The sequence below is a fragment of the Gallus gallus genome, chromosome 4 (genome assembly GCF_016699485.2).
Source record: "Gallus gallus isolate bGalGal1 chromosome 4, bGalGal1.mat.broiler.GRCg7b, whole genome shotgun sequence".
NCBI lineage: Eukaryota > Metazoa > Chordata > Aves > Galliformes > Phasianidae > Gallus > Gallus gallus.
In genome coordinates, this window is record NC_052535.1 from 34991155 (window position 1) to 35014377 (window position 23223).

General features: G+C 39.1%; 1 protein-coding gene across 3 annotated transcripts in view; it reads right to left on the bottom strand.

The window, feature by feature from the left end:
• Positions 1–23008, bottom strand: part of SNCA (synuclein alpha) — a 66926-nt gene extending 43918 nt beyond the window's left edge. Inside the window, exons 1-4 of one of the 3 annotated variants that reach the window (NM_204673.2) lie at positions 22840–23008; positions 21218–21363; positions 14861–14902; positions 8653–8798 (exon numbers count right to left, since the gene is read on the bottom strand). In NM_204673.2, coding sequence (NP_990004.1) covers positions 8653–8798; positions 14861–14902; positions 21218–21338 — 309 coding nt within the window. In that variant the 5' untranslated portion in view covers positions 21339–21363; positions 22840–23008. Of the gene's footprint in view, positions 1–8652; positions 8799–14860; positions 14903–21217; positions 21364–22402 lie in introns of all 3 variants that reach the window. The other 2 variants (XM_015276121.4, XM_025149499.3) reach the window with 2 other exon arrangements.
• Positions 23009–23223: the final 215 nt, after the last annotated feature.

Below are 23223 nucleotides of genomic sequence, written 5' to 3' on the forward strand. Positions count from 1 at the left end.
ATACCCACTGAGCACCCACTGCAGTGCTCAGAAAACATAGTGGCAGACATAAGGACATGTTGCAGTCCTTTGCAAAATATCATTTCAGCACCTGCCATAAATTTCCATCACTAGCTAAAAAAAAAAAAACAACCATCAGCTGCAGTGTTTGGATTTTACTGTATTAGGAAACAGCCTCAGCTATCTTCACAAAACCTCTCAAGATAATGACTTCCAGATAAGAATGGAGTGAATCACATTTAATCTCCCTACCTTCTGAGAGTAAGCAAATTAGGTTGAAACATAAAGCATTGGTCAACAGAGGAAAGGAATACCAAAACATGGCAGAAGGAGACAATTCTTATAACCTGGTAATGTTTACAAGCTTGTAAAGCCTGTACCTCAAGCTGCACAACAGTACTGCTATCAAGTCCACTCAATTACCAAGGGTAACATAGAGCCATTTCCCATCCGAAACATCAGAGTTTCCACGCAACAGTGAGCAAGCAAGAACAGGAATAGCTGGCATGAGTATCAACTCCAAATGAACTTAAACATTTCCCTAAGTAAACAGCACCTTCCTGAACATTTAACATGGATTTGACAACTATTTAAAGCAGGAAGAAAATACATTGCTATGAACAGCACATAAAATCCCACAGATGGCTGCATAGGAAAGACGAGAACACCATGAAACAGAATGGGTGCCAGATGAGCCCGAGAGACTTGCACAGCTCTGTATGCACACAGCAGCCTGGAATGTGCTATGGGGGCATGTCAGGTCAATCAGGAAGGAAACTAAAGATGGAGGATTTAGGAGGTGGATGAAAGACTGGAGTAAATACCATGAGGAGAAAAGCAGCACAGGCTGCAAACAGGCAAACCCTCACATTAAATGCAAAGTCACTGTTCTGATAAAACAATGAGGAAGTTCTTCTGCATCTCCTTCAAAAGTTAATGAAAAAAATCGCGTTTTTCTGTTGTAGATACATTTATGAATCACACTGTAATGACATACATACAACTCATACTGAAGTATACATTTATCCTTTGAGACCAAGGGACACTGGCACATTCAGTTTAAGAAAGGGGTACTTTATTTCTCCAGGTTCAAAGCTAAATCTGCAGTTAGGCAATTGCTTGGGAAGACAGATCAACATGAAGCCACCCAATAGCTTCACAACCTAACTCCTCTGCAGGTAATTAGGAATGTCTTATGGTCAGTAGTAGCAAAGGCAGCAGGTAGACACAGAGTATCAGCCTACACTGTTATCCCACAGTGAGAAACCAGAGGCCTTTACATTCAACTAATAGTTGTTTCTGAATTAATGAAGAGCAGTGAAGTCCAGGACATATAGATAAAACCCCACAAGTTATCTCACCCTGTGACTTGGACAACTCAAGTTCTGTTTTAGTCATAGATATCATGGAAAGGCTACAGCACAGAATGCAGCCTTCTTTCAAACACTGCAGTTTTCCCCTGTGAGGAAAAACACAATGTGCCACACAACAGGAAAGGCATTTTCTCTGCTTACCAGAGGGGCCAAGCAGAGGTCATAATTCAAAACCTTCCCAGCATCCCCACACTCTGATCAAACACCAAAACTTTAACACTTCTAACTGGAGTCATGCATAATTCATCACCTATTTTTCCTAAGTCTTTCTATTTTCCAATGCAAATTTCTCTATATACCACAGCCTCAAAAGTATTTCAAATACTGTTGTTCAAAACTGACATAAAATTGAGCTACTTGTGTCCAGAAGTGCTGCCAGCAGGTGCACGTTTATCTGCTGAGAAGTGACAGGAAAGATCTCAAAGTGAAAGAAAGGTAAATACACGGGATTTGCCTTTGTATTTTTTATTCAGTGTTTTCTGACTTCAGTGGCCTTCCTATTACTCAGCCTGCTTCCTGTGGGCTTTGTTAGAATGTTTCACATAATGAAATTGCACCGAAACATTAGACTGTTTCAGTAAGCTCTCTGTACTGCTGTTTACAAGGCCGTAATGCAGTAACAACACACGCTGCATTTAAAATAAATGCATGAGGCTTCTTTACATGGAGACACCAAGAGAAAACCAACTGCTTCAAGTGGCTTCAACTGCAACTGTCCAGCTTGTTTTGGATTGACAATACAAATTGATGAATCAAAGCCACGTGCATTCCAGTATGGAGCATTCATACATGATTGCAATGCAGTTCCACAAGTCTTCTTGACTTTCATACCTCTGGACAGCCTTCACGATTCCTGAGCTTTCCTACTCCAGGAACAGATATGCAATATTATGAAAGGGAGATTTGACAGCGTACACAAAGTCCAAGACCTTAATGTTGTCTAGTTATAGGTGCCGTATATTTTAGAATAAATCAAAGTTTTCTGTATTATTTGCTCCAAATACATGGATTAGCTTTTCACAAGCATTTTGTTATTCAATATGCTACTGGTAACCTTGAGATTAGAAGAGTTCAAACCCCTGTAAGAAAGGCCCCGACAAAAATCAATCTAGATCTCCTGGAGTCAAACAGACATGTCAGTTTAATGACAAGTCCTCTTACTACATGAATTTGAAGGAAAAACTAATGAATGCTTTTACTTCATTGGAGTCTCTTGCGGTTCAACTCATGAACAGTGTAGAGCCCCTACTGGGGATTAATCTCTTCCCTCGTTCTTCCACTCTCAATTCATCTACCTGAATTAAAAAAGGAAACAACACTAAATCCTGATAAATACCCTTTCTGTTTTGCAGCAGATACTCATACATTATTCAAAGATAAAGAAATCAAGTGGTAAGGGAAAGAGTAACCATATCTCAAAGTATGTGCCCTTCATTAGTCACAATTTAAATTGAAATGTAAAAGCAAGTATCATCTGATGGATGCCCAGTTGTGCCTACATGAGCAGACCTACTTATCTAATGCATCTATCACACTTAGGCTTCCCCAAAGAGAACACTATCTGGTAGTCATTCTACCACAAGTGAAAGCTTTCTGAAAGCACACATTACTGCTACTATTGCTACCGCAGACAAAGCAGTAGTGTCAACATTAAAACCACAGCTGGATCCATGCTGAACAGCCAGAAATCCCATTCTCTGCAATGCAAAGCCAGAATGGGCACTGCTTGCATCAAGTTCAATCCTCTGGCTACTTGGCAGACTCAGTAGGGATCTAGATTACATACATGTAATCATAAACTTATCCATTCTCGACTTTGACCTTCAATTAGAGCCACAAATGGCAAGGAGTAATGGAGAGAAGTAGTCAAAAGAAAGCAATTAGATGCTGCTGCACCTGCTCAGACCACTTGGTGTATAGGACCTACAGAAAAGCATCAGCTCCATAAGTTAATAAGGCAGAAGTTATTTCTGCATTTAACAATGAAATCTTGTTTTAAAGTTCTTCTTAATTCAGAACATCACTTTTTCCTCATAAAAAGCTCTAGAGGAAAGGAATAAACCTGCTCATTGTATCAAGACAACAACAGTTTATGTCTCACATATCTTACACTAACTGCTCTGCTTTTTCTTGGGGTCAGCTGGCTAACAGCATGACATGTAATGGAGAAGTGGAAAAACTCACTAATTCCCTTCCTGAAGGATGAAATAGTATATTTATGTCCAGCAATTTCACCTTTGAATTTTTGAGCTCACCTACAGACTGGAAAGAAGATGTGGAACAGTGATCCTTCAATGAGCCAAGTCTTCTGCAAGATATGCTGAGCATAAAGATGGTCAGAACATAAGAAAATATGAATATTCTGTCAAAATGAATTGTTTAAAACCAAACTTTGGAACAATCAGTTTTTTTTTTTTAATGTTAACTCACAAAAAAAGTGCATTCAAATGAATGTTAAAAGTTTCAAGAATTGTGTGACATGTAAGTATTAGCGCACAGTAGGAAAAAAATATGCAAAATATATTTTAAAAAGAAAAATAGAGAATAGAGAAAAAAATGAGGAAATGCCTGTGTATTTCACTAAAGTAATATGGTGAAGTTCAAACAAGTCATTTCTAAGCTTTTGGATCTTCCAGCATAAGAAAATGCATAAAAAAAATTCTAAGTAGATCTCCACATTTTTAAACTGCAAAATATAAAGTGCACAAAAAGCAGAAAATAAAATCTTTTAGACTAAAGGTGGTAATTAATACTTCTTTGAGGAATACTCAGGAATTCTTATATAGTAATTTTCACATTAAATGCAATTAAAAAGGTCTTTTAATTAATGAAAAAAAATGCCTAATGCCCAAATTAAACATCATCTTACTTTTCCCTGAATGCTTGGTAAATAAACCCATGAGCTATGTTATCAGCTATGTAATTACCTATTTATACATTAACCTCTATATTATATGCTACTATAATTTTGATTTCATGAGTGTTTTTCAGAATGCAGTGTGTTACATTAAGAGACATGCTGGAAAGAAAAGAGATTTAGCACTTAGATACCAAGTATGATCTTAAGGATGATGCTTGCCACTGTTTACCTTAGTAAGATCCTCAACACAAAATCTAACCAAACTTCTGCTTTATTCACCAAATACTTTGAGATTTGAGCTTGACTGTTTGTTTTGTTTGGCTTTTTTTCCTGCTAGAGTAGCATAAATAAAATTATTCATCACAAAAGTCAGAACTAAAACAGACACACTCCTGCAGTGCTAGAGAGCTGAAAAACACAAGAGGGCATGAATACAGAGAGGTTACGAGTTTTCATTATTTAATAACTGTATCTTGATGAAAGTGTAGCAATAATAGCAGAGTAGCACATTCCTAGGCTGCAGCAAATGAAGACTTGCTCAAATGCAACAGCAGTGGGCACAGAAACAAAAGAAAGAATCTGCTTACTTTCAGAAGGCCACAGGTAGGCAGGGATCTCCAGATAGATACCTTTATCTCCACTGCCAACCCTTAAATGAGGAAGCGACGGATCCTGGCTCTACTCTTCCTGGTCACTCAGGTACACTGCATGCACCTGAGCTTCCCTGAGTTGGCTCTGCCTTCCCACCAGGTGCTCAATCACTGGTTGAGGCTGTGACTTAGCATTTCCACTAAAAATTACCTATTTGGAAGTAACAAACCTGGTAATTTGTATTGTATCAAGCAATATTATATAATGGATAATTGGTTGTTATACATTCATATTATCTATATATACACACACTGAGCTAGAAGTATAATACTCAAAGTACTTCACAGCTTTCTTAACTTAAGAAGAACATGTTCATTTGTACAGCAAATGTAATCGTCATTAACCCGACATTTTTCTTCACCTTTTACATGATTATTTTAGAAGCACACTCTTACTATACAGACATAAGGGACATGCAGGCACAGTATAAATGTAAAATACATCTTGTATCAGTATACCCCAGTATCTCTTTTTATTGCCTCTTCTTAGCAGAAAGAAGGCAGCAAGAGATTGTTCTCTTATGCTTCCAGGATGAGTTACAATAATTACAAATAACAAGTATTACTGCTAGTAAATTTTGAAATTAGGCTTCAATTTACAATTAGTTTATAAAGAGTTATCAGTTTTTAATAGGTTCTGTGCAATATCCTAGTATACACTACAAATAATTCATTAATAGATCCATGTTGGCAAGACATGAAAACTTTTGAATTCTAGATCATATTACAAATTGTCTGTCATTTATTGAAATGCTACTTATAGTGCATTAGACCTTCTAATATTAATACAAATCTACTAACTGAAATCATCTTTGCTGCATTAAGCAGTGAGGTTATGCCAGTGTGTATGCCCTCCGGTGCAGTTCTCTGAATAGCACTATCAAGACATCCCTGTCACTCACTATCACAGCTGTCACATTGGCTGGCTGCTTGGTGTAGCCTCAGATGGATAGTTGCGCCTGCTCTTCATGCATTAGAGGCTCTATCTTGTAACTTGCACTGCCCAAGCAAGTGCTGTCTTGCACACAGAATGGCTTACGTTGAAGGGGATCTTAAAGATCATCTAGTTTCAAACCCCTTGACATGGGAATGATTGCCAACAACTAGATCAGGCTGCCCAGGGTGCCATCCAACCTGGCCATCCAACCAGTGCCTCCTGAGATGGGGCTACCACCTCTTCGGGCAACCTGTTCCAGCACCTCACCATCCTCTGAGTAAAACATTTCTTCCTCACATCTAACCTAAATCTCCCCTCTTTTAGTTTAAAACCATCCCCCCTTGTCCTATCGCTATCAGGCTGTGTGAAAACTCAGTCCTGCTTGTGAGCTCCCTTCAAGTACTAGAAGGCCACAACGATGTCTCCCCAGAGCCTTCTCTTCTCCAAGTTAAACAAGCCCAATTCCCTTAGTCTTTCTTCATAGGAGAGGTGCTCCAGCCCTTGGATCACGGTGGCCTTCCTCTGGACCCGCTCCTACAGTGGGACCCAGTTGCATGCTTCAGGACAATCCCAAATAGATGCCTACTGGAAAAGCAATCTGTTAGAGACGCTGGCTAGCCATACTCAAGTTCAAGGAACAAATTTGCTAGTGGTGGTCTATTACACCCAGTTTAAAGTAGCCTGAGGATAACACAACCTTAGGAAAGGCTGTCTTATAGAAGAAGATATATAGTTACATTGAGATTTACACTGTATGACTCATTTTACCTTTCCCTTATTTCTGGAGACGTCTGTATCCAGCCTTGGAAGTAGGACACAAACTAAATTGCCCCATATGAATGGCCAGTATTCTGAATGTCTACATCCAAACACCACTGGAAAACCAAGGCAAATTCAATATCTGAACTGCACATGAATGCAAAATATACTAGGGTTTAAAATACCTTTACCTGATTGGATTTAGATATTTTTGAAATGGTTATTCATCTCCTGCAAGACCAATAAGGGACAAGATGCAGTGGAGCCTGTTAGGAGCTGTAGATACTGATCAGCTAGCTAGCCAGCCATGCTGTGTAGCTGACTGAGGAACTCAGTCTAAAAATATCAGTATCAAGAATCAAATGAATGGTTTTCTGTATCTCAAGAACAAAGCACCAGTTCAGAATAACAGCGCTATTTATAGGGCTATGGAATAACACGCATCACATTATGGATGCTCTTTAATTTCACAGATGTGATTTTATTCTGTTACAGCCATCGTAACTCATATGTAAGCATTATAATATACAGGATAGAATTAAATCAAAGTCCATAGAGATTTGCACCGTGTTTTATAATTATAAAGCACTATAAGCTTACATTAAGATGAAAAATATTAGTTATGGTCAATATTAAAATAGGCAGCTGCATATTAAAGCAACAATGATCCTTATGGCATCAATTAAAGGGTTCAAAGAACTACCACCAGAAAAGAATATCCTCAGTGCTAAAGTACTGAAGAGCTAGTGGTGAGCATTAGCAGAAACTAAGAGTGAATGCTTCCATGGTCACTCCATACTCCTTTGTCCCCCTGGCAAATTCATTAAGTACTTAAATTTGTAAACCTTGAAAATAGCTTTTATAAGAAACCATGGGCACATCAAAAGCAACACTTTCTTTATATTTGAGCAAAAAGGGACTAAAAAGTTCCCCCAGGAAAGCTCCTTTGAAAAAGAACAAAACCACTTGCAATATGTTTTCCAGACCAATCTACCACAGAGGAGTGAATGCCTACCACAGTGTAATAACACTTTCTTCTCCTGATTTAAGCACCAATAGTCTTTGTAAGAGAGATAGAAATATACTATAATAACAGATGAGGATAAAGAAGAGCATTTAGGGATTCAGTTTTAACAGCACCTCTGGATACTAAATGGAAAAGAGATATACAATGGAGCTTCATTTAAAAAAAAAAAATCAATATTACACCTGTATTTCTCTGAAAATACCAATATTCTTCAGAACTCCATTTCATTATTATAAACACAAATGTTCATACACAAAGTAGTATGAAAGGAAAAGTCTGGGTTTTTTTTTTGTCTCCAAGCAATAATATATCTATTTTAGAAAGCACTGTTTTCATCAGCTGCCTAGGGTCACTTTCTAGCATAAGTGGAAGAGTATGACTTCAGCATATTAGCAAAATTAAAAAAAAAGCAGTAAATCTTGAGACTGTGCAAATACGTATTTCAGTACATAGGTGAGCATTAGAAATAGCTACAGGTTTCTTTTTTCCCCAAATACAGTGAGCTAGAGCAAATTCAATTTCAAGAGTTAAAAATTGTTCAGAAAAATTCAGAAGTTCACGTCACTGTATTCACAGAAGGCATGGACTGTCCAGCTGGATCTTGGCTGTTAGTGTATCTAACCAGTCAGCGGGTTAGTACATGACCCTCTCTGCTTTTTATCTGCAGACAATACAAATTGTGCTGTTAAACTTGAGATTCATCTGTTTGACCTTTCAGCTCTAGTGGGTTCCTTTTCAGTCCCGAGTTAGTTGGAAGAAAAAAAAAGGAAGTTATCTTCCCATTCAACATTACAGCAGTCCTACAGCTGTTGGTCCCAACTAGAAACTACGGAGTCCTACTTCAGTTCTCAAATACTGCAGGTTGTCAAAATACAAGCTATAAACACCTGCAATTTTCTTCGCTATTCATTTGCTTAGCCTAACACAAACTGTCCTGCACTCATACTACCAACTGCGGCAAAAGGAATCACTCCACCTGCCCCTTACTTCAGAGGGGCCACTCATCATTTACTTCATCATCTGAAAAAAAGCATAAACAAACCAACCTGTTTAGCCAGCTGATCCTTCTTCACCAAGCCAGTGGCTGCAGCAATATTCCCTGCTCCTTCCACTGTCTTCTGGGCCACTGCCGTCACCCCTGTCACCACAGCTCCCCCAACATTGGATACCTGCTCTTTGGTCTTCTCAGCCACTGAGGATAAGCAGAAGATGGAAAAACATTACAGCTTTGGGAACTGTAAGTTATTGAGGTTTTCAGAGTCATAGTTATCACCAGCAGCCCAACATCACAAAAAGCCATACGGCCATTATACTTTGTGTGCCTCAAGTAGATTTTCAGTAATGAATCTCTCAATGTGATCACAGTGGAGCAGGAAAGGTAAAAGCAAGCCTCATCTGTGGCCCTTATTACGCTCAACTCACAGTGTAATATCTAATTAGTGCATTCCATATAGCACAGTTTGGAAATGTATTCAAATTAGTTCAAACTAATTCAAACACCCCTGCTGCACATTACATGGCATGGAAGACTCATTTATTTTAAACCTTAGACTCAAAAGCTATTGATTACTTTTCTTTTTTAAAATATGTGATTAATAAGCAAAGCTACTATTGCTTGACAGAGAATTTCTAATACAGCATTTTATCTAATTTTCTGAGACTTCCGCCTCACTGCTGATCCTTCCATCCATAACATACAAGCTACAAAAAGACTGAATGCCAAAAATGTCTAAGCAAACTGGATTAGTAACTAACTTCAAAGCCTTAGGGAAACAAAAACTCATTTAGCCTACATATACATCAGTGGCCGACATTCTACCTTTCAGAGTATTACTGGATTCTTTCTGCTCATTCATTCCCAAGGGCTCTTCCCTGACAGCAACTTGCAATTACAGTGAAACCCCTCTAAGAGTACAGAGATTGGATGAATTCATGCCTTCAAGTAACAGGACCAGATTTTAAGGAAAAAAAGTGCATTTACTTATCTAAACAAGGGACTATTCTTCAAAAACACCCAGCACATCGCTTTGTTATTCTAACTAATCCTTTATTTTCCCCAATCAAAATTCCATCTGACCCATGCAATGCATTCATAACTCTTGCTGCATCCTTTATGAGCACAGGCTTGATTTTAGCTGATATACAGGCTAACCTTTCAGAAACTTTTTTTTTTTTTAATTTGTACAAATAAATTATTTCCTACGGATAAATTAGAATTAACTCCTTACAAAGTGTCAGCTTCAGATATCAGAGGGTATGTTGCACAGATTGCTATGATTGATGTTAAATAATGGCAAAGGCTAGAAAGGTAGTAAAATCTCATATCAGGTACATTGTTTAAAGACCTGAATAATAAATATTTGCTGACAGATAATGAAGGCAAATGATTTAATTCTCATTCTAACCAACTTAGTGTGAACAACAAAAAAAAAACCAGTACACAATTAAAACAGTGAGGATTTCTAGGCATCCAAAACCACTGACAAATTCCTAACCTGTTATTTTTCATTACATCTTATCATTTGGTACAAAACCAGTAAGCTGGTTCTTTAAGTAAAGTACTGTCCTTCGGAAATTAGAGCCGTTGACATAAACCAACCAAACTATATACATAGCACAGATTTGTAAATGCACTAGTAGGAAAAGCTCTTTTTTTTCGGTTTCTAAAGAATACAAAAACGCTATCAACGTTCCTATTACCCGAATGATTCTGCTCCAACTTCATAAACCTTCAGCAATGTAACTCCAGTGACATGTGGAAAAAAAAAAACAAAATAGGTTTCCAGTATTACATGTTTTATTACTTACACTAAGTAGTTACAAGGGAAAAGCATTAAGTGCATATTAATTCGTTCTGAAAGCAGGGGTTCATACCAACTAACAAAATTAATTCGAATACCAGGTTGTTTAATGATTTTAAGCCATTAAGTCTTTGACAAATGTCTGCTTTGCATCACAGTGCTAAGAAAGAGTAAATTGGTTTCTGTAGAGGTCTACTGTGCTGTGGCCTGATTACTTGTGCCCACCTGTGGAATAAGGGATCCTGGAATGAGATACAACGGCCACACCAAGGCTAACATCAAAATGGAAGTTCTAGTACTGACTATAACATTCTACTAAAAAATCAGTAGTGTTGAATGTTTCTTTTTTCCTCATCATAGACAACTGCTTAATAAGCTAACAATCTTCAGAACAATTCAAAATGAGAACTTGATATTTTCTATTTTGATCATTGCAAGTAGATGAAAATCACGATTTCTCTGAATCAATGACATTCATTCTTACTAAACATACTTTCAAATATGTATTTCAGAGAATAAGATTGCCCTAGGTACTTGAAAAATTCATTTACAAAGAAGCCATAAGTATAAGCATAAGCAAGAAGTTGTGGGTTCTTTAGTTTATACATCTACTGTAAGATACCTGACAATTAAAATGAATGCAACTGGAATACCAGTGACTAAGAATATAAAGAAGCAACCAAATAAGAACAGTTAGATAAAAGAATTAGGTAAAAAGGTAGTCTGCAATTCATAACTGCTAAAATTGTCTCTTCATCTCACTTCAAGAAACTGACATCTGGTAGTAGTACTGAGGCAGAGGGCTTTTTGGCCTTGAGCTTTTCTACAAATCAGAGCTTTACTTTGACTACTAGGACACAGCGTAAATACCCCATCTTGGATGCTGCACATTTATAGGCACTTATTTGTGGGAGATGAGAAAGATGGATAAATTACTATGCATTTAGAGTCAAAGGCCCATAAACATGTTAATTAAGCAGGCAAGTCAGATACACAAGCTAGTACCCCCACAAGACCAATAAGCAACACTTCTTCTTTCGAAGTTTTGAAAAAGGGTGACCTGACAAATAACAAGCTCACAATATTCCTGTGAATCACAGCCAGGCATCCTCATTTTACAGTGTCCTGAAGTGACTAGACCTGGTAAAAATCTGGTCATACTTTAAAGCATGAAACTCCTTAAGCCTTGTTAATTTCTGGGTTTGGAAAGCCACTAAATGAAAAGGATGTTTCATTGATTAGCACTTTGAGGAGCATCAATCCCTTCACCAGCAGAGGGTTTTCTACCAGAAACTAATCAAAAGTAGGAAAACTGGCAAGACCGTGGAGCTCAAACAGTAGGAAAGAACCGACTGAATAACCAAAACCACTTTTTTTTTGGATCTGTGATTCTATTTCGCATTCAAATATATCTAGCCTCTTGAATCAATTTGCTTCAGAAAATGTGCTAATGCATCTCAAGTTTCACATCAACATCCTAGCACATATTAAGATCACCAGAACTGGCAAACTCCTAGTCCTACAGAAAAAAAAAAAAGACAAGTAGGCCCTTAGAAGTATCTTAAAGGTGTTATCACTGCAGTTTTAAGTGTTTATTTAACAGATTTGATTTCTAGAATAACTTCACTAGCATTTTTCAGAGCATCTTTACATTACATCTAAAAAAAAAAATCAATTCAGTGAATCCAAATCTGTTTTCACCTACCCTCCTCTACTTTCCAGAGCAGCACACCTCATTGGCTTGCTTTATTTTATTGCTCCTCTCCTCCATGTCCAAGCAATTCCTCTGCTCTTATACTACCAAGTCCATACTGCTCCATTTTAGAAATCATGCTTTCTGGATTTTACATTAGGTCCTCTCTTCTCTCTGTCCTCCGCATGCGCTCTGTCCATTTTTCATTGTCATTCAACAGCCAAACTCCTTTCAACCAGTTGAACTGAGTCAGAATTACGCAAACTGTAGCACGGTAACCATTATTCTCAAGCTTTGAGTTACTCATTTCATAAAGTAGATGAGGAACTTTTTGCCTAAAATTCCCAGTAATATTGTTGAACATTCTACTTATAGGCGCAGCACAGAACAGATGTGTTCTCTCTGTGTTTTGATTTACAGTCTGTTATATATTAAATTTTGTTCTGCGTGATATATCTTCAAATCTGTCAAAAATTCTGTTCTCTTAGTTTAAATTTCCTGTCTCACTACATATATTATATCAGATAAAGATGGAGGGAAAGGAATCTCCCACTAAGCTAGCCTACTACAGAAAATCATTACTTCAACAAGTTTTTCACATGTGCAAATAGCCTTGACTTCTCTTTTGATGTAAAGCCCAGCTTGGTCAAAAATCAACTCTGTTAACTTGCATGCAAGTGTTATCTACCGTTGTTCCCTCATCTGTGATCATGCGGGATATACATGCCTCAAATCTTATTCTACTGCAATCCTCTATTGGTTATGGTAATGATCCTCCTGAATATGTCCCTTAATTTAGGTCTAACAAGCTGAGATTTCAAACCTTGTAACAAGAACATAAATCTATTCAGCCCGCAGCTAAGTTCAGAAGGCCTGTCAGAGATGTTCTGATCAACTGTGCTCCTAAATATACACTTAGTTTACTTCTCAAACATTTGAGTTGTGATATTAAGTACTGTCAAGTAAAGTCTAACTACAGTTTATTCTTTGTATTGACCTGTATGAGCACAGATCAATGATAACCTGGCTGTACAAAAAGCAGAAGAAAAAAAGAAATCCTTTTCTACTCCCATTTGTATTTTTTTTTTTAAGAGGAAAAACACTGTAAGATTCTTGACCAAGCATTTTCTTCAAATCTCCAGAAGTCTCATATTTTGTAGAATAAAGTTACACATTCTACTCAATGCATTATGGTCAGTTCAAGTTTTCCTGCACTTCATATACATACAATATTTCTATTCATTCTGCCACCTACTAGTTGCTCCAAATTATAGGTTACTGGTTTCAGTTTGTATAAAAAATAATCCCTGTAAATCAGTATGAAATGTGAATTCACTCCTTTTCAGTGTAGAAGTACCCATGTAAAGATACACGGCCAGCAGTAATTTGAACACTTGAAAGTACTGTGGCTACTGAGAGATTATGCAGTTTAAAAAAATATATATATGTGAAAATCTTCCAAACCATGACACATTTAAATTAGTTTATCAAAACTCTGAAGCATGTTTCATTCCTACAAGCTATTTCCCTCCTATCTTCCCACTCAGCCAGCTCCTGGGAGACATATTGATGAGTCACAATAATCTTTTAGGAGTGGAGGGAGTGATGGAGCACATCCATACTGCTGTTGCAATGAGACCTAATCTAAAATGTCACTACCTGTGTAGCGTTGGAAACAGTTCTCAGATGAGGATAAAGAACCACTAAGAACACCAATAACCAGGCATTAAGTTAATGGGAATCTTTTTTTTCAGGCACAGACTGTCACAGTATAGCTATACACTATACTGTAGTTACACTTAGCTATACTAGAGGCAACCAGCTTAATAGTAGCTTGAGTATAATCACACAGACTGCAATTAGCAGCAATGACCGCGCTGCAAAGCTAAGTTAACAACTACATGGGAGAAACTCCCATTTTGCATCGTGGCTTTAACTGTGAATTGTCAAAAAGACTTTCACACAGACAAGCTGCTAGCACTGCTGTTGGCCTTAACTGCAAACCCTTCCAGTGATTTTTCCTTCCTACCCAGCTCTTACAGTCTCTACTGTATAAAGGAGGTTTCTTCTACGTAATTTGCATCCTTCATCTGTTGCATTCGTTCTTTATCTTCTACTAGCATATGTTCTATCTGACTGACTCCACGGGGCCCTACATCAGCAGATAAACACCCTTCAAACTTATGCCCAAGTCCCTCCCTACTGTACCTTCCACATCCCTCCCCTTCAGTGGCATTTCTCTTCTCCACTCCCACCTCCAAACCCTACTAGTCTTCCTCCTCAGATCACAAGGAAACAGGACTGGACAGATACACAAGGCTTTCAGAAATTCTTCACAAGAAAACTAAAGCCTTTTTTTTTTTTTCTTTTTGATGTCTACAAGCTTATAACTCTCCTACATAGAATATTTTGGCAATAAACAAAGAAATAATAACTTTGATTTATCTACTTCTACAAACAAGCGCTATTTCCTTCTGTTTGGAATCTGGTTCCACTAGCCTCCTGGCTCACGCTAGTATGGCTTGACTTTGATTCAGAATATTGCTTAGAAAATCCTCCACCCATATAGACAACTATATTAAACTTAAATATTTCACCGTAGAACATAAAACTTTATGCACTTTACATAAATATTGCTTCATGCTTCTCAATTTTTCTACATTTTACCAGCCTTCAGACATTTGAGTGCTCACAAAGAAACACACAATTTTAATAGCGAAAAGTCTGATTAATCAAGAAATTAAGAGGTAATTGTCTTACCTGTTGTGACACCATGAACAACTCCTTCCTTGGTCCTGGAACCTAAACAAAGAACAATATTCAGTTGAAAATACTTGCTCTTCAGAACTGGTAAAGACATGATAAATAATAAGGCAGAGAGAATAGACAGAATACATACAGTTGCATACAGTATTTCCAAATTAATTCAAGTGAAATTAATTCAAGAGAAATTCCATCTAAGGGAAAGGCTGAAACTATCAATTAAGAGCAACTACTTGAACACAAAGCGACTATAGAAAGGGGCTAATACTGCAAACACTTCTGCAGTTTATTCCTTGTACTTACTGACTTTCTTGCCATTCTCTTAACAGTCATGCTAATTAAACTCTGCCACTCCACAGACTCACAGGAACAACTGCACAGAAGTCATCTTACTCTTAACATCCTAATGAGACTCATGCATGCATTTTTAGAAGATCAGAGCCCAAGTTCCCAGAAGATCCTTATAACTTCTAACAACTCTTGTTCAAATCTTGGTTTCTAGGGAATTAACAAGCATTACTGAGCCTACAGAAAGACCTAGTAGATAAATTCACTGGAAGCCTGTAAAATGTCTGGATTTAGACAAAGAGCAATCTGAAAGGGAAACATTAGGTAGCAGACTACTTAAACATAAAAGTGCTAAAGGGGTCAAACTCAAGGCTCGCCTAATCCACTACTCTCCTTATCACAGACAAGAATAATCAACATAAAGATTCTGCAGACAGAAACCTTGAGCTTGTGCAGCACTGAGAAATATTATAAGACCTGTTAAAGCAATGTAATTCTGCCACCTTGAAGACCATGCCAAATTCTGGAATGCCCATGTAAAAGCATCATGATAATATGACTTTTTTTTTTTTTTAACTACCCCAAAAAATTGTACATTATGATTTTTTTGTTCACATGTCACTCAGTATTTCAGACATTATAATTAGTATTTTATTTATCACTTCTAATACCTACGTAATTTCAGCATATCACTATATACAAAAATATATAAACACAGACTGATAGTAGCAGAAACACACGTGAAGATAACAATAAACCAGCAGAAATACATTAGAAGAAAGCAACCTTTTTCATAGTCTTTACAATACTATAAATAAACACTGAAATAACATACAAGCTCATTCAACAATACTGTTCGCTGCTAGTGCCAATTTGCAGATCTTAAGCCATGTATTTATGGCACTACTGGATTGATTACAGTATTGAAAAGGCTCTTACCTATGAGCAAGAGCATTATTCCATTATAAAATTAAATAACATTGTTGCATCAAGTAAAATGACTTCCTGTTCCTTTAGATAATGAACAAGTTGCACAGCTGAGAAACCTTCCTTCTTTACTTTGATTTTCTCTTTAAAAATGAGTAGTTTGTTTTCTCTCAGTGAAAACATTTACTTTTGGAAGAACCATTCATTTTAGTAAATCCAAGGTGTTAATATTTACAGACTTGCTCTAGGACTTCAATTCTCAATCTTGCAGCACCATGAGCACTGAGCAGCACTACAAACATGTGGAATCTAAGCAATGACTGGTTCCACTAACTGCTACAAAGGGACTAAACACCATTTTAGGCTTATAGAATAGAATACATTTGACATTAACAGTGTACTTTTGAATTTATTTGTAGAGCTGACCAAAAATCTCATTCATCTTGAAGTTACTGCCTGCAATCCAAGCCATCAGCAAATGCAAACCTAGCAAGTATGCAGTTCCCTAGAGCTGAGAAGGATGAAGGTGAGAGATGGATGGTATGACATAGCTCCCTGGGGATCTCTGTAATGCACTTATCCTTCAGAAGAACATCCACAGGCTGATTCTTACCTCCCCTAACACTGCTATAAGCACAGCAAATCTGGAAATGCCAGTTTCTTTCTGTTGCCAGATTTTTCTTTAGCAAAAGCACAACTTGCTGACCTGTACAGAACAAACATATTTACATAAATAACCAGCTAAGCTGTGGTCCAGAACTTACAGCATATACTAGAGCTAAATATTCAGCTCCTGCACACCTGAATGGAAGTAGTGGTTTCTCCAGTCAGAACTACAATAGGTTCTAGAAGAACATTAGGACCTGCCAGAACAGGTCTGTAAATACAACAACTGAACGTTAGGACAACTCCTGACTAGGAATGAATGAAAGCAGTCATCCACGCTATTTCCTCACAGAAACTATCTGTCTTTCATTCTGCTTTTTTCAAAACATTAATAAACCAGCTCATTATACTCAGCACAACAGGGAGAATAGAGAAATTAGATGAGAGGTAATCTGACACTGACCTATGCCTACTTGGTTGAATCAAGAGCAATAGTAGCACATGGTATGCTGTTTTTCCTTATTATAATACATATTTGAGTCACTCAGAGGAAACCAAACAGACAATTTTTGTCTTTATGTAATTATCCAAAACAATGATGGACTCTCCTAATTCCCTTACTTATTATCATCACTATCAGCAGTTTGTCAACACGCTCATTTCTGGGCCATTTGAGAGCTGATTAGAATATACCAAGCCTTTACTGAGATTCAGGCCACTTAGAGCTGGTTGAAGATGGAGAGACATAAGCCCAAATCAGGGGAAGAATAAATCGTAACTTAACAACAATACTTGCTCCCGAGTGCTGAAGCCCACTATTCCACCAGACGGACCTCCAGCCCCTTGACTCCTTCACAAAGCTTATCTATTACTGAAAGAAAATAAGAAACCTTAAGGAAAAAAAAGTACAGCAGAGAAATTTGGGTTTTCCTGCCAAATAGGTCATGACTGCACTGATCTATTCTAAGGCTATGTGCCAGTTGAGCACAGGGCAGTAAATTCTTCTGCCACAAACTTGTCTCCTGATAAGCTATCCTTGTGTTCTGCTATAGTATATCATGGCTATAAAGATCGAACTGGAAACTTCTGTTCCTGAGCGCTGTACAAGCACTCAGAAGTCAACTAAGCACAAATGTCAGCTCCCTGGTAAGAACACAGAGCTCAAAGGAACCCTTTAGCAGCATATCACTGATGGCATGCAAGAGCATTATCCTTACAGAACTTGGCTTCAAAGTCAGTGTGGGTAAGCACTGCCACTTTTTTCTTCACAGCTTCACACCAACAGCTTTTGAAGGATACACGGAGACCCAGTTTTGAATTTATGATATCTCAGTCCTCCTTCCTAATCAACAATCAGGTCATCCTTTGACAGGAAAAAAATATCCTGTGATGCTCCTTCTGTAGGAGTCAAGATAAAACAACGGTATTTCAGCTGGTCAGTGTTGAAGGACATCAGCAGAGGAATTCAGGAAAAAACTAACAGAAATAATAAAAACATACTACAGACTGCATTAAAGGATATCCTAGGTATTAAAAAGCCAGACAAAGATCATAGAATCCTTAAAAGTTGGAAGTGACTTCTGAAGGCCATCTAGTCCAACTCCCCTACAATGAACAGGGTCATCTACAGCTAGATCAAGTTGCCCAGGATGGTAGGTGGGAAGACTTCCACATGGAAAGGAAAAAGAATCCCCTTAATCCTCTAGGAGACTCCCTCAGAGCTGTCTGTTTCACACTTGAACCTTAACAGTAGCTATCGTTAATAGATTCTTACTATGTAGAAATATGTTACAATCTTTATTATAATAGTTAACCATTAACTGGACAGAAAGGTACACATTTTCATTATTTACTTAAATTACACTCCCAAAATCCTTAAACTCTACTACCTAAATTAGTCTCTTAAATGAAAGACCATAGCACCTTGGGAATCTGGTGCAAGTGTATATATATATATGATCTTATTTTCTAACAGCAACGGAAGGCTGAATGCCACTGAGATGACTGCTGAAACTAAAAATGATTAACAGGTCCCTCTTAGCCTAATTTTGTCAGGCTCTTTGCAAGATGTCAGGTAGCTTTCACAACCTAATCTCACTGTCTGACTATGCAATTTTTATCTGAAAACTCAGCTACAGAGGCAGGAAGAAAGAAAACTTCAGAATCCCTAACACATTATGCTGCTCCTTCCCTCTGATTATACAGGTGTTTTTTTGTTTTGTTTTTTACCACCTTCCAGATCACAACCATTATCAGCCTACAGAACCAAGAGATTATCACATCAGTCTTTGTTATGCTGTTTGGGAGATGAGCTGCCCCTGCTGTGTGCTTGGGAAGCACAGAGACATCCCCAGCTCAGAAATGAAGGGGTTCTGGGCAGCCTGAACATGCTGCTTTGGCAGGGAACACAGAGCTGTGACCCAGTTTCAGCTGCCCTCTGCCAGAACCAAGCCCTCACAGAGGTCTCCAAACACCACTACAATTCGCTGAGCCTATTGGTTTCTGCTCTGATGTTTACTCCCCTTGTTTTAATTCTGGCTTTTCCAGTTGCAGCTGGAGAACCCAAGGAACCAATAACCAAGCAAGTTTATCGCTTGGGTCCATTTCCTAGTCAATCATTTTGAAACTCAGCTATGGGAACCTTGGCTTGCTAAACCCAAGCATGCACCCAGACACATTATCTGTCAGAAATCTTGAGGAGCAATTCTAATGAAAGTGATTTCTGCCTCCATGACTGAAACTGCATATAGCTTTCTTCCTGGAAAGCATTTATTTGTTGCAGAAAAGGCGCTTGCTTCACATCACTGTAGTTGTATGCACAGATGCTCATTATGGCTCAGGGCTTTGCTGTCCAAGGTATTTCAGTTGTGAAGTAAACAGCAAGCCCGCCCTATGAAGAACAGCCTCTGCAAAAATCTCTCTGAAGATAACAAACAGGAAATCTGTTGCCTCTGGGAGGACAGCTAGTTCCAGACGTTATTACAATCAGGAGAAGAGGTCAGGGACAAGGATTATTTCAGCACACAACACAGGTTTCTAATACAAAGAAATCAGTGACCCTACAAGCACACTCAAGATCAACAAAAATAATGAAATTTAAATAGAAAGCCATATCCTGAAAACTAATTTTGATATCAAGCATGATGTGCAGTGAAAGTACAGCTATTTTGATGCTGAAAATGAGCAGATGCTCATTTTAAAATAGATTCATCTTACAACTACTTTTCAAAATGACTTCCATCTCTGTTGGCAAGAGCACCAAGCCTAGCTACAGCTCAGCAGGAGAAAAATATATTCCAAATGAGTAGTCTAAACTATGTGGAGTAGAAATAATTTGTTACAGACTGGCATTAACCTGCAAGGGCAGAAGGAATCCTGGAAAGACGTACAGAAACATCAGTTCTTCCATCTCTGTTTTTTAACTCTGTTCAACTTCTTTTTAATATTAGTACACACTTCCCCAGCTGCAAGCAACTTCCATTACACAAATGACCTGCTGCCAAACTATAAAAAAAAAATCTACAAAAAGAGTGTATTTTCCTTTATATTCTATTACCATGCAACTGAATTTGATAAAAAAAAATGGAATTCCTCCAGTTTAAATGACCTGTTCATATGGTCTTGGCAGGTTGTTTCCCTGTGCATTTTTCATGGTTGCATTTACAAGACAGTATTTTAAGGCCTGATAGCTGCTAAGTGAAGACGATGATCATGCAGTCAACATACCAATGTGGGATTTGAAAAGAATCTTTTCCCTGGTTCCATGCAAGGTTCTTGAATGGTCTGGGTAAGCCAACTAACATCTGCTTCCCATTTTCTCCACTGCTGCTTGGAGGACTAACTACCCCAGCTCAGTGACTATAAAAATGTTTCTTTGAGTAGCCATGGAAAATAACTGCTGAGCATATGCAACAGTAAGCATAGAACATTAGGTTAATTTTGAAAGACAAGGAGCTGACACCTCACTATTCAAAATGTTACTGTTGAGGATCTTTACTTAGTGAAGAAAGAAAACAAGTGCCTTTCTACAGGATGTACACTTCATTTTATTCCAGGAAAAGCCACTGATACATCTTAGACTAAGTTCCAGAATCAACATCAAGTTTTCTCATTTAAAATCCTACTTTAAACTCAGGCATTCTACACGACTCTGTGAATTTACCTCCCACATAGCAAACATCTTGAATAGGGCCGGTCAGTACCTTGCATTGTTAGGCCTCTTCCACCAGGCAAGTTTGTCCTGTATGACATTACAAATGCTGCCCCATGATGCAGCCACACATGACCAGCACACATGACAAGAACCAAAAGAGAGACATAACACACAACAAACAACAATCAAACACACAAACAACAATCTTCAACGACCCGGAGCTCAGGAGAGTTCAAATCTCATCATGTTTACTTTGCAGTTAATCTTCTCCTATGAGCGATTACATATTTTAGAGAAGAGAGAGAATTCAGCTCTTTCTTTCAGATGATCGGGGCTGTCAGGGAACACCAATCAGCAGCATGACCTTGCTGCCCACCTACCCACATAGAGGACTCCCTCTTTCGTCTTTCCTGCTGCTTCTGCCACTCCCTGCTTGGTTTTTTCTGCCGCTGCTACAACTCCCTCCTTTGCCTTGTTAAGTCCTTTCATGAACACATCCATGGCTGAAGGATTTCTTCACACAAAACTAGAAAAAAAGAAGAACACACTTTTAATCATGGTGCTCAGTTTGTTTTTTTTTTTTTTTTTTTCCCCTTTGGCCAGAAAAGGAAGAAAATTTCATTAAAACTGATTGAACATTAAATTGAACATGAAGTATTTTAAAAATACATTATTTATACCCACATATAACTTCCATCCATATCTCTACTAGCAATATACACACACCTCTCTGTATCTAGTTTTGTTTTCAGTATTTCAGGTAGAAAAAGCAGCTAAGTAACTAGAACACCAAGGAGCTCAGTTACACAAATCACCTTTACATCTTCTCACGTGCTACCACAGATACCAAGTCAAACAGCATGGCTAGAGTAGTCCCTGGAAGGTCTGGGAGTTCCCACAGAAACCTACAGAGAGGTCACTGATAATGCAGTCCGCATTTGAAGGTGCATTCATTGAAAGGAACAAATTTATTCCTTGCCCACCACCATCTCCTCCAAAGGACAGTTTGTCCATCTATTAATTGCAAGACCCAATCCCATCATTTGCTGATGCTCCACCTTCTCATTCAAAGGAAAAGCTTAAATACTAGCAACTTTACAAACACTTCTTCTAAATGAGAAACGTTCACTCATTACTGTTAGAAGAACCTCTAGTGTTCCACAAGGACTTGAGCAAACACAAAACACTGCTTTTCAGCAACCCAGCATTTTGTGAGCAGCCCATATTACTCTACCAGTACTTGAGTTTTCCAAAGGGATCCTGCACATGTATCAAGATTAAGGAAAAAAAAAATCATGAAAAAGCAAAGGCGAGAACATGCAACGCAAATAGCACCGCACTACAGCTAGCAAGTGACTTCTGTGGCAGTTATACAGCCCCATGCTACAATTAAGCTACAAAGACAGCAATTAAAGCCACCAAGTCAGCATCCCTTCCACAATCCCGTCACCGACAGCCCCTTCCCTCTTCCCCCTCCCCCTCTCAGAAGAAGCACTGCCTGCTAGCTCGTTCCCTCCACCCGAGGAAGGGATGTCTAGGAAGGCAGTGGGCAGCTTGCTGCTAACCTGTGGCAACCAGAAGGGCAGAATCCGTGCCCCGGCGACACCGTGGGCAGCACCGAGAGCAGGTGTGGGAGCACCTGGGTGCAGCGTGGGGGAAGAAAGCAATACATGGCTACGTGGCTCTGTCTAAATAAAAGAAAGGGCACCTGTGGAGAGAGGAGAAGGAAGGCGCAGAGCTCTCCCACACGTACGTCTCTGTATCTATAGGGACAATCCGAGAAGGGCAGGGCGACGTGAGCAGATAAGCACCCAGCAGCTCCCGCACACGGCAGCCGCAGCGCCCGCTGGTTTCCCCTCCCGTCCCCTCCCTCCTTCGTGCCCAAAGGAGAACGTTGGGCGATAAATGCACCTCTATACCCACGCACCTGTACGCACACCCACCTCTACGACTGCCCAGCCCCAGGGGGAGCAGAGCCCCTCACGCACTCCCCACCACTTACCGCCGGGTCCGCCGCTGCAGGAAGGCGGGGGGAGGCAGGGCAGGAGGAGGAGGAGGGCGAAAAGCGGAGAGACCAGATGGGAGCTGCCCCTTCTCAGCACATCGCCGAGCCTCCTAACACCGCCCCGACGGCAGCACGGCGGGCAGCGAGTGTGAAGGAGAGGCAGGGTGAGGGGCGGGGGTGGTGGGAGGAGGGGCCGGGGGCGGTGGGGCGGCTCCCAGCCTCCTTCCCCGGCTGGGTGGGAATGTGCTGCGGGTCGGGTATGCGTCGTGACGTGGGGGTGGGAGATGAGGATAGGAGAGAAGCTAAGGAGAGAGACCGAGGTCCTGGTCTCCTCGCGGCACCACCTGTCCGGTGTTCGCCCCGGGGGGTGAATCACCATAC